Here is a 13,047-nt window from a genome sequence, read left to right as displayed (position 1 = left end):
AACCAAGAAAATGATTTTTCTAAGTCCAAAAGGGGCAATAATTATTGCAAAAAGCAGGATGTAGTTATGTTGCTTGCTGTACAGGGTCAGCTTATGATGGTGAACAAGAGTTGCAAGTTTTAAAGCAATAGCTTTGATAGTTTAAGAGAAAAAGTTGACCTAAACATAAAACTTAACCAAGAAATCTGATATTTTCTAAGTCCAAAAGGGGCCATAAATCTTGCAAAAAGCAGGATGGAGTTATGTTTCTTGCTGTACAGGGTCAGCTTATGATGGTGAACAAGTGTTGCAAGTTTTAAAGGAATAGCTTTGATAGTTTAGGATAAAAGCTGACCTAAACATAAAACTTAACCAAGAAAACTGATTTTCTAAGTCCAAAAGGGGCAATAATTCTTGCAAAAAGCAAGATGGAGTTATGTTTCTTGATGTACATGGTCTGCTTATGATGGTGAACAAGTATTCCAAGTTTCAAAGCAAAAGCTTTGATAGTTTAGGAGAAAACTTGACCTAAACATAAAACTTAACCAAGAAATCTGATATTTTCTAAGTACAAAAGGGGCCATAAATCTTGCAAAAAGCAAGATGGAGTTATGTTTCTTGCTATAAGGGGTCAGCTTATGATGGTGAACAAGTATTCCAAGTTTCAAAGCAATAGCTTTGATAGTTTAGGAGAAAAGCTGACCTAAACATAAAACTTAACCAGGCAACGCCGACGCAGATGCCGACGCCGACAACCGCTCAAGTGATGACAATAACTCATCATTTTTTTTCAAAAAATCAGATAAGCTAAAAACTTTAACCAAACAATATTAAGTTAAGACATGTAAGAAGGGGCATAACTCTGTCAAAATTCAAACAAAGTTATGGGGATTGTTTCTCCTGGTGTAGACTTTGATAGTAAATAACCATTTTAAGTTTCAAGTCAATAGCTTTGATAGTAAAAGAGATATTTGACTTTATCAAAAACTTTAACCAATGGCGACACTGTGATATATATATTTAGTTTCAATCCATTCCCACTAGTAATTACTGAGAAAACAGCTCATAACTATACTTGACCAAATGGGATGCAGACACTCAGACCGATGAATGGGTGAGTGCAAGCTCTGAATAGCCTAGCTTATGCATTTGATAATATTTTTACAATGTCTTGTCTATTACGTCATCAATGGAATCCAACAGCATTTTCTTTAAATACTGTTGTTCAATCAGACCATTTATAAGACTTTCTTGTAGATAAACCCATTTTCAATTCAGTTATCAACTGGTCACTGATTTTATAAACATAAATTTTAAAACTATTTCCTATACATTTCTTTACAGAAAGTGTACTTACAGAGAAAGGTTGAAATTCAGGCGCATTGTCAGCTGCAGAAAACGTTGCATTAAAAAACTGGTCACCATTACTTCCTGTGCTGTCCTGAACCGGCATACCTGGAAAAGCAAGGCAATTTTCAATATAAAATATATTTAAAGCCAAGAAAATAATAGAGCTACTTTGAACCTGCTTACCTAAACTTATCTGCTACCAGAGCTTTTTTCCCCTATAAATCTACCTCCGGCAAAAGAGTCAGCCCCAAAGCAAAAAAGTATGTTTTTTCCCCAATTCTGAACTTAAAATTTCTAAATGATTATTAACTTTCAGTGTTCTTGCTGTTTTACAATAGTTTTGCTACTTTATCTGTTTATTTTGGTTCTGTAAACAATACCAGGGTTCTCACTAGGATTTTAAAAATAGGAGTCCTGGTTTTGCGTCCTGGAAAAAGTTTGAGTCCCAGTGTGAACAAGAGCTGTCTCCATAGGATGACACATGCCCCCGATGGCACTTTGAATGAATAGTTATGGCCGATGTTAGAGTTTAGGACCTTTGACCTACGGAGCTGGGTCTTGCGCGCGACACGTCCTCTTACTGTGTCACACATTCATGCGTAGTTATTTTAAAATCCATGCATGAATGACAATGATATGGACCGGACACGCCCATCAATGCACTATCATGAAAAATGACCTTTAATGTCTTAGTGTGACCTTGACCTTTGAGCTACGGACCTGGGTCTTGCGTGCGACACATCGTCTTACTGTGGTACACATTCATGCCAAGTTATTTGAAAATCCATCCATCGATGACAAAGATATGGACTGGACACGCCCATCAATGTACTATCCTTTAACGTTTAAGTGTGACCTTGACCTTTGAGCTACGGACCTGGGTCTTGCGCGCGACACGTTGTCTAGTGTGGTACACATTCATGCCAAGTTCTTTGAAAATCCATCCATCGATGACAAAGATATGGACCAGACACGAAAATTGCAGACAGACCGACAGACGGTTCAAAAACTAAATGCCTCCCTAGTAGAGATAGTAACTTGCATGTAAAACTTTAACCAGAATTTTCTAAGTCCAAAAGGGGGCATAATTTGCTCAAAATACATGTCAGAGTTATGGAACTTGACCCAGTGAGGTTGGTAATTGACCTAGAAAAAGAAAAAAATAAGTTTCAAGGCTATATGCCTTTAAATGATAGCTGTATGTACTTGCATGCAAAAACTTAACCAAGGTGTGACGCCGACGCCAAAATGAGTAGAATAGCTAGACTATTCTTTGAATAGTCGAGCTAAAAATGTTTAAATTGTATTATTTAATTTTATCCTTTTGTACAATACGCACAGTCTGCCTTATTTTTACAGAAGAAATATTCTGTAAGAAACGATACTATATCTAATGGTAAAAGTAAAATCTCCCCACCAAAAAAAACATGAGAGCTGTCGGAGGACAGCAAAGCTCGACTATTCAACAGCCTTGTCGAGTGTGTGAAGTTTCAATCAATTCCTATAAATGGGTACTGACATACCAGCTTACATATAAGAATTTAACCAAAAACTCCCAAGTTGAAAAAGGGGCATAATTCTGTAAAATGCGAAGTTGAGTTATTGACCCTTTGCACTGCATGTCATATGACAGTGAACAAGTGAGTGAAGTTTCAATTCTTTCCCATTAGTGGATACTGAGATACCAGCTTACATACAACAAGAGCTGTCCGTAAGACAGCCAAGCTCGACTATTCGAAATATTGTCCCAGAAGCAGGAAAACATTACCCAAAAAGGTTAAATATGAAAAGAGTTTTAAGTTCAAAAGGGGGAATAATTTGACCAAAATGCATATCAGTTATGGGACTTGCTGCTATCAACTAGTTTTATAACCCCGAAGGCACATGTGAAGTTTCAATTCAATATCTGCATTAGTTTTGGAGATAGAAACTTGCATGTAAAACTTTAACCAGAATTTTCAAAGTCCAAAAGGGGTCATAATTTGCCCAAAATACATGCCAGAGTTATGGGACTTGATCCAGTGAGGTTGGTAATTGATCTTGAAAAAGAAAAAATAAGTTTCAAATCTATATGCCTTTTAGTAATAGCTGTATGTACTTGCACGCAAAACTTTAACCAGAATTTGCTAAGTCCAAAAGGGGACATAATTTGGCCAAAATGAAGGTCAGAGTTATGGGACTTGCTGCTATCAACTAGAATTATAACCCCGAAGACACATGTGAAGTTTCAAATCAATATCTGCATTGGTTTTGGAGATAATAACTTGCATGTAAAACTTGAACCAAAATTTTCTAAGTCTAAAAGGGGGCATAATTTGCTCAAAAAACATGTCAGAGTTATGGGACTTGACCCAGTGAGGTTGGTAATTGATCTAGAAAAAGAAAAAATAAGTTTCAAATCTATATGCCTTTTAGAAATAGCTGTATGTACTTGCACGCAAAACTTTAACCAGAATTTTCTAAGTCCAAATGGGGGCATAATTTGGCCAAAATGAAAGTCAGAGTTATGGGACTTGCTGCTATCAACTAGTTTTATAACCCCGAAGACACATGTGAAGTTTCAAATCAATATCTGCATTAGATTTGGAGATAGTAAGTTGCATGTAAAACTTTAACCAAAATTTTCTAAGTCCAAAAGGGGGCATAATTTGCTCAAAATACACGTCAGAGTTATGGGACTTGACCCAGAGAGGTTGGTAATTGACCTAGAAAAAGAAAAAATAAGTTTCAAAGCTATATGCCTTTAATTGATGGCTGTATGTACTTGCATGCAAAAACTTAACCAAGGTGTGACGCCGACGCCGACGCCAGGGTGAGTAGAATAGCTAGACTATTCTTTGAATAGTCGAGCTAAAAACTTAAACTAGAGTTGTCACAAAATGACGAATTATACCCCCACAATATGGCCTTGTCACAGAACTAAGCCAATGTCAAAGCCGAACTTGCTTGACCTTTGACCACAGTACTGACCACAAAATCAACAGAGGTCATCTGCTAGTCATGATCAACCTCCCTATAAAGTTTCATGATCCTCCACCCAAGCGTTCTCAAGTTATTGTCCGTAAAAGGTTTAAATGACCTTTGACCTTTGGAACTCAAAATCAATATGGGTCATCTGCTTGACATGACCAACCTCCAGATTAAGTTTCCTGATCCTAGTCCAAAGCATTCTCAAGTTATTGTTCGAAAACTGTTTAAATGTTCCGGGTCACTGTCACCTTGACCTCTGACCTACTGACCTCAAAATCATAAGGGGTCATCTGCTAGTCATAACCAACCTCCCAATCAATTTTCATGATCCTAGGCCCAAGCATTCTTAAGTTATCATCCGGAAACCGTTTAAATGTTCCAAGTCACTGTGACTTTGACCTTTGACCTACTGACCTCAAAGTAGAACTTGACCTGTATTTCATGATGTTACACCTGTGTACTAAAATTTATGATCCTTGGTCCAAGCGTTCTCAAGTTATCATCCGGAAACCATTTAACTGTTCTAAGTCACTGTGACCTTGACCTTTGACCTACAGACCTCAAAGTCGAACCTGACCTGCATTTCATGATGTTACACCTGTGTACCAAAATTTATGATCCTAGGCAGAAGCGTTTTCAAGTTATCATCCGGAAACCATTTAACTGTTCCGTGTCCCTGTGACCTTGACCTTGGACCTACAGACCTCAAAGTCGAACTTGACCTGCATTTCATAATGTTACACCTGTGTACCAAAGTTTATGATCCTAGGCCCAAGCGTTCTCAAGTTATCATCCGGAAACCATTTAACTGTTCCGAGTCCCTGTGACCTTGACCTTTGACCTACAGACCTCTAAGTCAAACTTGACCTGCATTTCATGATGTTACACCTGTGTACCAAAATTTATGATCCTAGGCCCAAGCGTTCTCAAGTTATCATCCGGAAACTGTTCAGGGTCACTGTGACCTTGACCTTTGACCTACTGACCCCAAATTCGAACTCGACCTGTATTTTCTGATGTTACAACTGTGTACCAAAAATTATTTCAATTGGTCAATCCTTTCTTGAGTTATCATCCGGAAACCATGCAAAACCAACGGACAGACCGGCCGCCAAGCTCACTCCTATATACACCCCAAACTTCGTTTTGTGGGGATATAATAACCAAAAATTTCTATGTTGAAAAAGGGGCATAATTTTATACAAAAAGCAAAATAGAGTTATAGGACCTGCTTTGTACATGTCAGATCATGACAGTGAACAAGTGTGTGAAGTTTCAATCCATTCCCATTAGTGAGTACTGAGATACAGCTTACATACACAGGGTTCTAGCCAGGATTTTCTGAAGGGTATTTTTGAAAAGAGCGTAGAAGACAAAAGGAAGAATGTCATTCATAGATTTGTCTCGCTTTTCACATTTCACTGCATGTCTCCTCTATTACTGAGTCACTAACACTGTTCTCCTTCCGGAGCTTCTTGAAATAGTTCATATTTAACAATTTCCCACTCTCTGACTTACGTTTATTTCCAGGCATCATCAATAATTAAGTAATAGATCCACAATATTTCAAACTTTTATCTACAAGTTCTATATCGAAAGTTAATTCTGGCATTGTCTTTTCGATATTCAACCCGAGAAAACACAATTCATACAATGTGAAAAACATTACTATCAGGGGTTCCACTAGACCTGAAAACCCAAGAGTCCCAGGACCCTTGGGCCCAAATTTTGAAGGGTCCTTTTCCAAAATACAGCAGTCCTGTCCTAACACGTCTATATAATTGACTATATTTTTTTATTTAGTAATACGAAGATCTTTACCTATATTATAAGAAAACAATAAACCCAAGATCATGTTATAGCATAATAAAAATGTCAGTTTCAGGTCATATATTGTAAACTAATATTTATCAAAATTCATGTTATTTAGATTAGGTTTTTCTTCCGTTTCATTTAATTTTTAATAACAGAACAGTGCTATAACACTCTATATAAAAGTGTATCCAAAATGTACTGTCCGGATACTGGTACACTTTCGGAATGTCATCGGAAAGTAGTTTTTGCTCAGTTTACTTGGCCAACTAAGCTAAATCAGAGATAGTCCCTCAAATAATGATGCTACTTATCATTAATCAAAGGCCTGAATGGCCTGAGTCGGCTAATGATTGATGTACTGACAGTATAGTATTTCAGTTTGTTTTTAGTTTTTTTTCTTAAAATTTCATAACACAGCTCGATATTTACCCAAAATATTATATCCGGATACGATTACACTTTTCTCCAGTTTGAACAATATATTTTACAAATTGTGATGATACGAAGACATTTAGCAGCAATTGGCAGTATCTGACATTGAAGTTTACGGTTAAATTACCTCTTATTTAAATCTTTTCATAAAAAGTTGTTTCATTTCGCAAAACATAGACGATCTACTTTCGATTTCAAAAACTACAAGAAAATACAATTTAATGTTTCGCCGATTTGTTTATTTCTCGAAAAATAAGAATTAAAATCATTTTTAATATCTGTAGTAACTAAACAAACCAGTAAGAGCTTCTTCTTCCGATAATTTATCCGTTTACTGACTGCAAAATTCATGTGTGTGTGTAGAAACCCACGCAAAGTTTATAGAGATCATACGATGCGTGTATACGTTCAATGTGGGAGAATTAAGGCTGATCGGGATCGGCTATGTTACCTAACGCATCCAGATGATTCAGATTTTGTTTTTAAAAAAGCATTGTGTGCATTTCTGTAATTTTATATACGTTTAGAAATTATTACACATGCGTATTTGCATTATTTCTATACGTAATTTACGCTAATACGCATCTTATCTGGAGCCCTGTGGAACTATTTTTTGTCTTTCGCTGGATGTTACGCAAGCTTTGTAAGCCTGCGCAATTCATAAAATGCACAGTTATGCTTAATGAGTTACATTCGAGTATTGCACAATTACAAGTCATAAATATGACAGATTACATCGTATATTGGTCATAGCAAAGGGAATTCACGCAACTTAATTTCATTCTTGCAGTGAACTGTTTGAAGTTTGAGAAATCTTATGGAACTACATCGCTTCACTGTGTTATTTGGTCCATTTAGACTTAGAGAATCGCTGGATAGCAAGGACTCGTCAAAACGATTACATCGTTTAGCCCACTCAAAAACAGCATTGAAAGTCAGTTTTTTAAGGAATTTTGGAAATATGCATTATTTTGTTTCGGGCATTCTATACATAGAGCGTGACGTCACACATTCCGTCTAATGTCAGTGCGACAGTATGAAAGCACTACCGTAGTGTACACAATGGACATCAGGTGTAATACTCGTGAACGGACATTCTAAACTTATTTTTGCTTTCAAAATTCATCAAAATTTGTGAAGCTTCTTGTTGAAATTACGCTATGATCACTAAGCAATAGTCTAATTTAAGGTTTGCGAGAAAAAATCTTGCAGGGCACTTTTCACATGCTCGGTAATCGGCTGCTTACGATAATTTGATAATTGGCGCCTTTTTTGACAGTACACAGGATCAATACGCATTATCAGTTAATTTCAACACCTATTTGATTCTTGTTACCTATGTGCACTCGCCGTGACGTAACTTGCTGATAAAAAAAATCAGCGAGGCATGTCTACAGGAGAAAGGGCGGGATTTAGCAGAAGATCAAAGGCAGGAGGGCATGACCGCGTGTGTTTATTTTGGAATACACGTGTCTATCGTGGAAATAGTTTTACTGAAGGAAATGAATGATAAGAGAAAGGATTATCGAAGGAAAATGCCTCTGGGTCCCGAAGGACGCACAGGCAAGTATCATGCCGGGTCCTTTGAGCGTCTTTTGAAAATCTCCCGGGTCCGGACCCGGGGTCCCGGGTCAAATGGAACCCCTGACTACTACGCCGAGAATTGTTCAAAATCACTTTAAAGTGTTGCACAATTTTTGACTTTCTGGTACCTTCCATTGTGTTTCCTTGATTGCGAAAAACATTCGGACAATAATTGTTTTGAAGTCCATTCGGACAATAATTATTGGAAGTCATCTGCCATTATTTCTGATTACATAAAAAATCTTAAAACACTTTCATGTACACTTCTTAAGATACCGATGAAATTTACGTCACACGTTTCTACATTGGAAGCTGTCATTGGTTTATCGTATATCTTAACTGACATCGCTTTACCTGAACTATCGGCCGAGCATGTGGTAAACTTTCGAATACACTATCGGATTAATCGAGGTGTTTATTGGAATGCATTTCTAAAAGACATGTCACTTTGGCAATTAAGGGATGACGGGGAAAGTAAGGGATGTCGAATATACAACTCATAGACTGAAGGCATGTCGCACGCGACAGGCGATAATAGCCTGGCTAGAACCCTGATACAAAACCTTAACCAAAAATTTCTAAGTCGAAAAAGGGGCATAATTTTGTAAAAAAGCAAAATAGAGTTATGGAACCTGTGCAATGTAAGTCAGTTTATCACAGTTAATAAGTGTGTGAAGTTTCAATCCATTCCCACAAGTGGTTACTGAGATACCAGCTTACATACAAAACCTTAACCAAAAATTTCTAAGTCAAAAAAGGGGCATAATTTTGTAAAAAAGCAAAATAGAGTTATGGAACCTGTGCAATGTAAGTCAGTTTATCACAGTGAATAAGTGTGTGAAGTTTCAATCCATTCCCACAAGTGGTTGCTGAGATACCAGCTTACATACAAAAACTTAACCAAATCAGGACGCAGATGCCGACGCATGGGCGAATAAATGATATTTCAGAATCCCAGTGAAAAATAATGCAAACAAGTGAAACGTTTGCCAAAATTTACAATAAAGTGACCATAGGGCCAAAATCTAACCAAGTAACTGGGTAGGGGGTGAAGCGAAGAATTGCCTACCTACCTAGTACCTACCCAACTTATATGTAAGAATTGCCTACCTACCTAGGCCATCCTTAAAAAATTGTTTGTTTGCAGTAACGCGACCCAGAATTTTTAGTTTGAGTAGGTAGGTAGGTTGTTTTTTTTTCGTTTTTTTTTTTTTTTTTTTTTTTTTTGTATGCTAATTGTACAACGCCTGCATTTTCTTTTTAACCCTCTGGTTTATACATCTTTTGGGTACTAACACTTCCCTGTAGAATGCTAACTTGATTGTAACATATCTGCAAGGGTGGTAGTTTTAACATGGTATGAATACTAATATCAATATCACCTTTTTAATAACAATAAAAACAACAGATAGCCTGACACCAGTCAGAAACAGAGCTTATTATCTCCATATGAAACTTAAAAATTTAAGATTATCAATATATTAAACAAAAATAATTGGCCAGACCTTTTGAATGTTCTTGCACTGGCTAGGGTAATAAAAAATACATTACATTCCTTAGGATTCCTACTCCAATGGACAGCATTGAAGTACATAGCAAAATCTTTGATATTTTACCCTGTAGACCTGAGTCTGATTACTAGCACCGCACTCCTTCAAAGCCTATGTATCATGTAATTTTAAGACAATACTTAACTGTTTTACATTGTTTACTCAGGGCTTAAGCTATGCTAATATTTTAGGGAGAAGTCATTTCTTCCTCAGCTAAGATTATGGAGAAGTGGAGAGATTTTAGGGAGAGGTGGAGTGATTTTAGGGGAACGTGGAAAGATTTTTAATAGCGCCATGACATGCAAGTTGAAAATGGAACTAAATATACTTATATATTTTTTTATTATTTCCTGTTTTTGTTTAAGTCTATTGATTTAAAGTAAATAACAAATTCACTGAAAATATCAGTGATTCTGTTTTCTTATCCTTCAATGTAAACCTAATTTCTTATCCTTGTGAATCTAATGTGATTAAACTGCAAATTAAAGTTTTTTTTCACTCTTGCAATGATTGCCTTAACCAAGAAAAGCCTAATCTGAATATGAATACAATTAAAAAAAGCTAGGTTAATTCCATATCAGCAAAAAATAAATCAAGCTCCCAGTGCTAATGCACACAAAGTCAAAACACAAATACCCATAAAAGCATTTCACAGTCACTTCTTGAATTAAATACATGTCAATAGCAGTGACATCACTATGACATCACACAGGATACATGTCTTCTTTGATCTGCTAGTGTCTTCTTTGATCTGCTACTGTCGCCACACATTAAAAGAAACAGTTGTCAAACAGGTTAAACCCAGTTTCTGATGGCAGGTCTCAAAAATTTGCATGAATTTCAGTTACATTATTTAAGTCACAGAAAGTTTCAGTAATAATAACTATGTCTCTGAAGTCTGGGTTTTGAAAAATAGGAAAAAGTGGACCCATGGAAATTTAATTTCACTTAAATAGGAAAATCTAAAAATGTAAACATTATGGATTTCTTTTGCTGGTTTTAGTCATTGCATTGAAAGGATGTTTAACTTTTATAAATAAATTTTCAGGTAAGAAAATTTTGTTTGTCTAATATTTTTGACGTTTATTGTGCTCTTTTCCAAGTGACTTGTGCAGTGTCACTGCAGTTTTATCCTCGGGGCAGATTAAAGATTATGCAACGACAAAAGATCGAAACTAAAATTATTATTTGTTTGCAAAATTGTTTGAGAAATTATGACAGAATGATATCCAAGAATTTATCTATCCCAGATGTTTTACGTACGAAAAAAATCATTATTTTACAAATCTAAAACTCAGTTAAATACGTCTGCAGTATTGCACAGATAACACTATGTACCATGATTTGTCCATGTGGAATTTTCTAAACAACTTTTTGCATGATTTTTTTGTAGTATATCAGGAAATCGGCAGGGCGTTCGGTAGACCTGAGGTTCTGGGTTTTCACTCGCACTTTTCGAGAAAAACTCGTATTTGACCCACACAAAAAATGTCCCGTGCGTCGGCTTGACCCGAGGAAATTTTCTTTTATGCGTCTGAGTTCGAAAGTACTGCCCCTTGTCAATCAAAATCCCGGTGAATTCCAATATTGTTCGCCGCCATAAGCGGAAGTATGGCAGTAGGCGGAGCTTGGTATATTAATCAGCTTCTGGCAGATGTCAATCATGCCACGCGCCGACTGACACGTGGGCTTCTCGCGGTTTGTATTTGGTACAATAATGTCCGTCATTGCCAAAGGTATTTATTGATCAATGTGTAAAAGTTAATTGATAAACAATGCATAGAAGAGCAGCCTATTATCGTATTTGTGTCACTTGTTACTTAGCGGTATACAGAAAGCTTAACATTCACTTATTTTGTTTCTTATCGGTCATATCGATCATTCATGTAGTTGAACCGCAACGAACACTGTCTAGGAAAACTTAGCGATACAAATAGTTACCCAAAAGAAATAACGAAACAGGAAAGAATAAAAACACGGCACAGATAAAAAAAAAATTCCGAGTTTTGGGTTAAAAATTGTTTGAGTCGCGGCGATTTTCGTGAGTCGGTCGCGTTACCGCAAACAAACAATTTTTTAAGGATGGCCCTACCCAACTTTAAAAAGTAGGGTTGGAAGACAACAAACAAAGACTTTTTTAAATGTGACCTAAGATAGTCCAACAAATTTGATGCAATCCTAAGAAATATCAAGTTATTTTCAGGGCCTTCCCTGGGCCTCAGAAAGTTGTAGCCACTTTTTGAGAGAAATTGCCAAAAAGCTGAATTGCTGAAATTTTACCACATTTTAATAAAATTCTTCTAGCCACTTTCAAAAATCTGTAGCCAGTTCTTTGAATTTGTAGCATTTGGCATCATTGGCGAATGGCAGAGGAGGCCCTGATTTTTCTTATTGGCAATATCTCCACTTGACCAAAATAGACTTAAATAGTGGAGGAAATTTCCAGTGAAAGCACAGGAGTCACAGTTGTTGTTGTGACGTCAGCGAATGGCTTCGGCGACAGCTGAAAATCTCAGAAAACCTCAGAAAATGTCTGATTACTCTTGTAATGTGTATCACATTTGAATACTGTCAAGTGCGGTAGGTGTATTTTAGTGTTATTTCTTCACTACGCTCGCTAAATTGCGATCACCCTGAGTTCCATGCGTATTTTCAGGGGACCCAGGGCTTTTGACGTTTCATTCCTGGTGTTTATTTTATATATATAGGGGGTGTTTTTTGTAAAGATAGACTTCTATGGTCTTATTTATAGAATTTCAGACTCCTGTGGTGAAAGTTTCATCGCTGCCGGTGCTTTAAATGCTATAGGTTTAAATACCAATTATGTCTTGAATTGGCCAATTCTAATTAAACTTTAACATGTATCAAAAAGGGATTTAATTCCTCATTGATCTTTTTACATTTTTAAACCTGGCTATTTTCCCAAATACTATTTTTTCAACGTCATAAGAGGTTTGACCCACTTAAATCCTTTCTTTACTCAGCAAATATTTCCATAAAAATGTACAGACCTAAATTATCAGCTGAATTTGTTGGTCCGTTTGGAAGAGTTGGCCCATTTAAAAAGGAATTTGGTATATTTGGTTGCTGCTGCTGAAAGCCGTGTGGATTTTGATGAAGAAACTGACACTCGTCTCCGTACGTGCAAGTACCAGTGCTGATAAAATATCTGCAGAGTGCGGCCTTTTTTCCACCAGGAACCGCACTTGACATGTTAAAACGATACCACCGTTAATTGTCACATGTATTTAAGATCAATTTAAAGAAGTTCTAGTGAGTAAATCTCAACTAGATTTGCTTTGTTATCCTCCGTATTTTGAAAACAAGTAAACTTTTGGTCACTGTACGCATGCTCAGTGGAATTCTG

General features: G+C 36.5%; 1 protein-coding gene across 1 annotated transcript in view; it reads right to left on the bottom strand.

Annotated features, from left to right (window-relative positions):
* Positions 1 to 13,042, bottom strand: part of LOC123556507 (PAN2-PAN3 deadenylation complex subunit pan3-like) — a 42,941-nt gene extending 29,899 nt beyond the window's left edge. The window contains exons 1-2 of the mRNA XM_053542746.1: positions 12,692 to 13,042; positions 1,337 to 1,434 (exon numbers count right to left, since the gene is read on the bottom strand). Coding sequence (XP_053398721.1) covers positions 1,337 to 1,434; positions 12,692 to 12,893 — 300 coding nt within the window. The 5' untranslated portion in view covers positions 12,894 to 13,042. The remainder of the gene's footprint in view (positions 1 to 1,336; positions 1,435 to 12,691) is intronic.
* Between the last annotated feature and the right edge of the window lie 5 nt (positions 13,043 to 13,047).

This window comes from Mercenaria mercenaria, chromosome 5, assembly GCF_021730395.1.
Source record: "Mercenaria mercenaria strain notata chromosome 5, MADL_Memer_1, whole genome shotgun sequence".
Taxonomy (NCBI): domain Eukaryota; kingdom Metazoa; phylum Mollusca; class Bivalvia; order Venerida; family Veneridae; genus Mercenaria; species Mercenaria mercenaria.
This window is presented reverse-complemented; position numbering and strand designations above follow the sequence as displayed.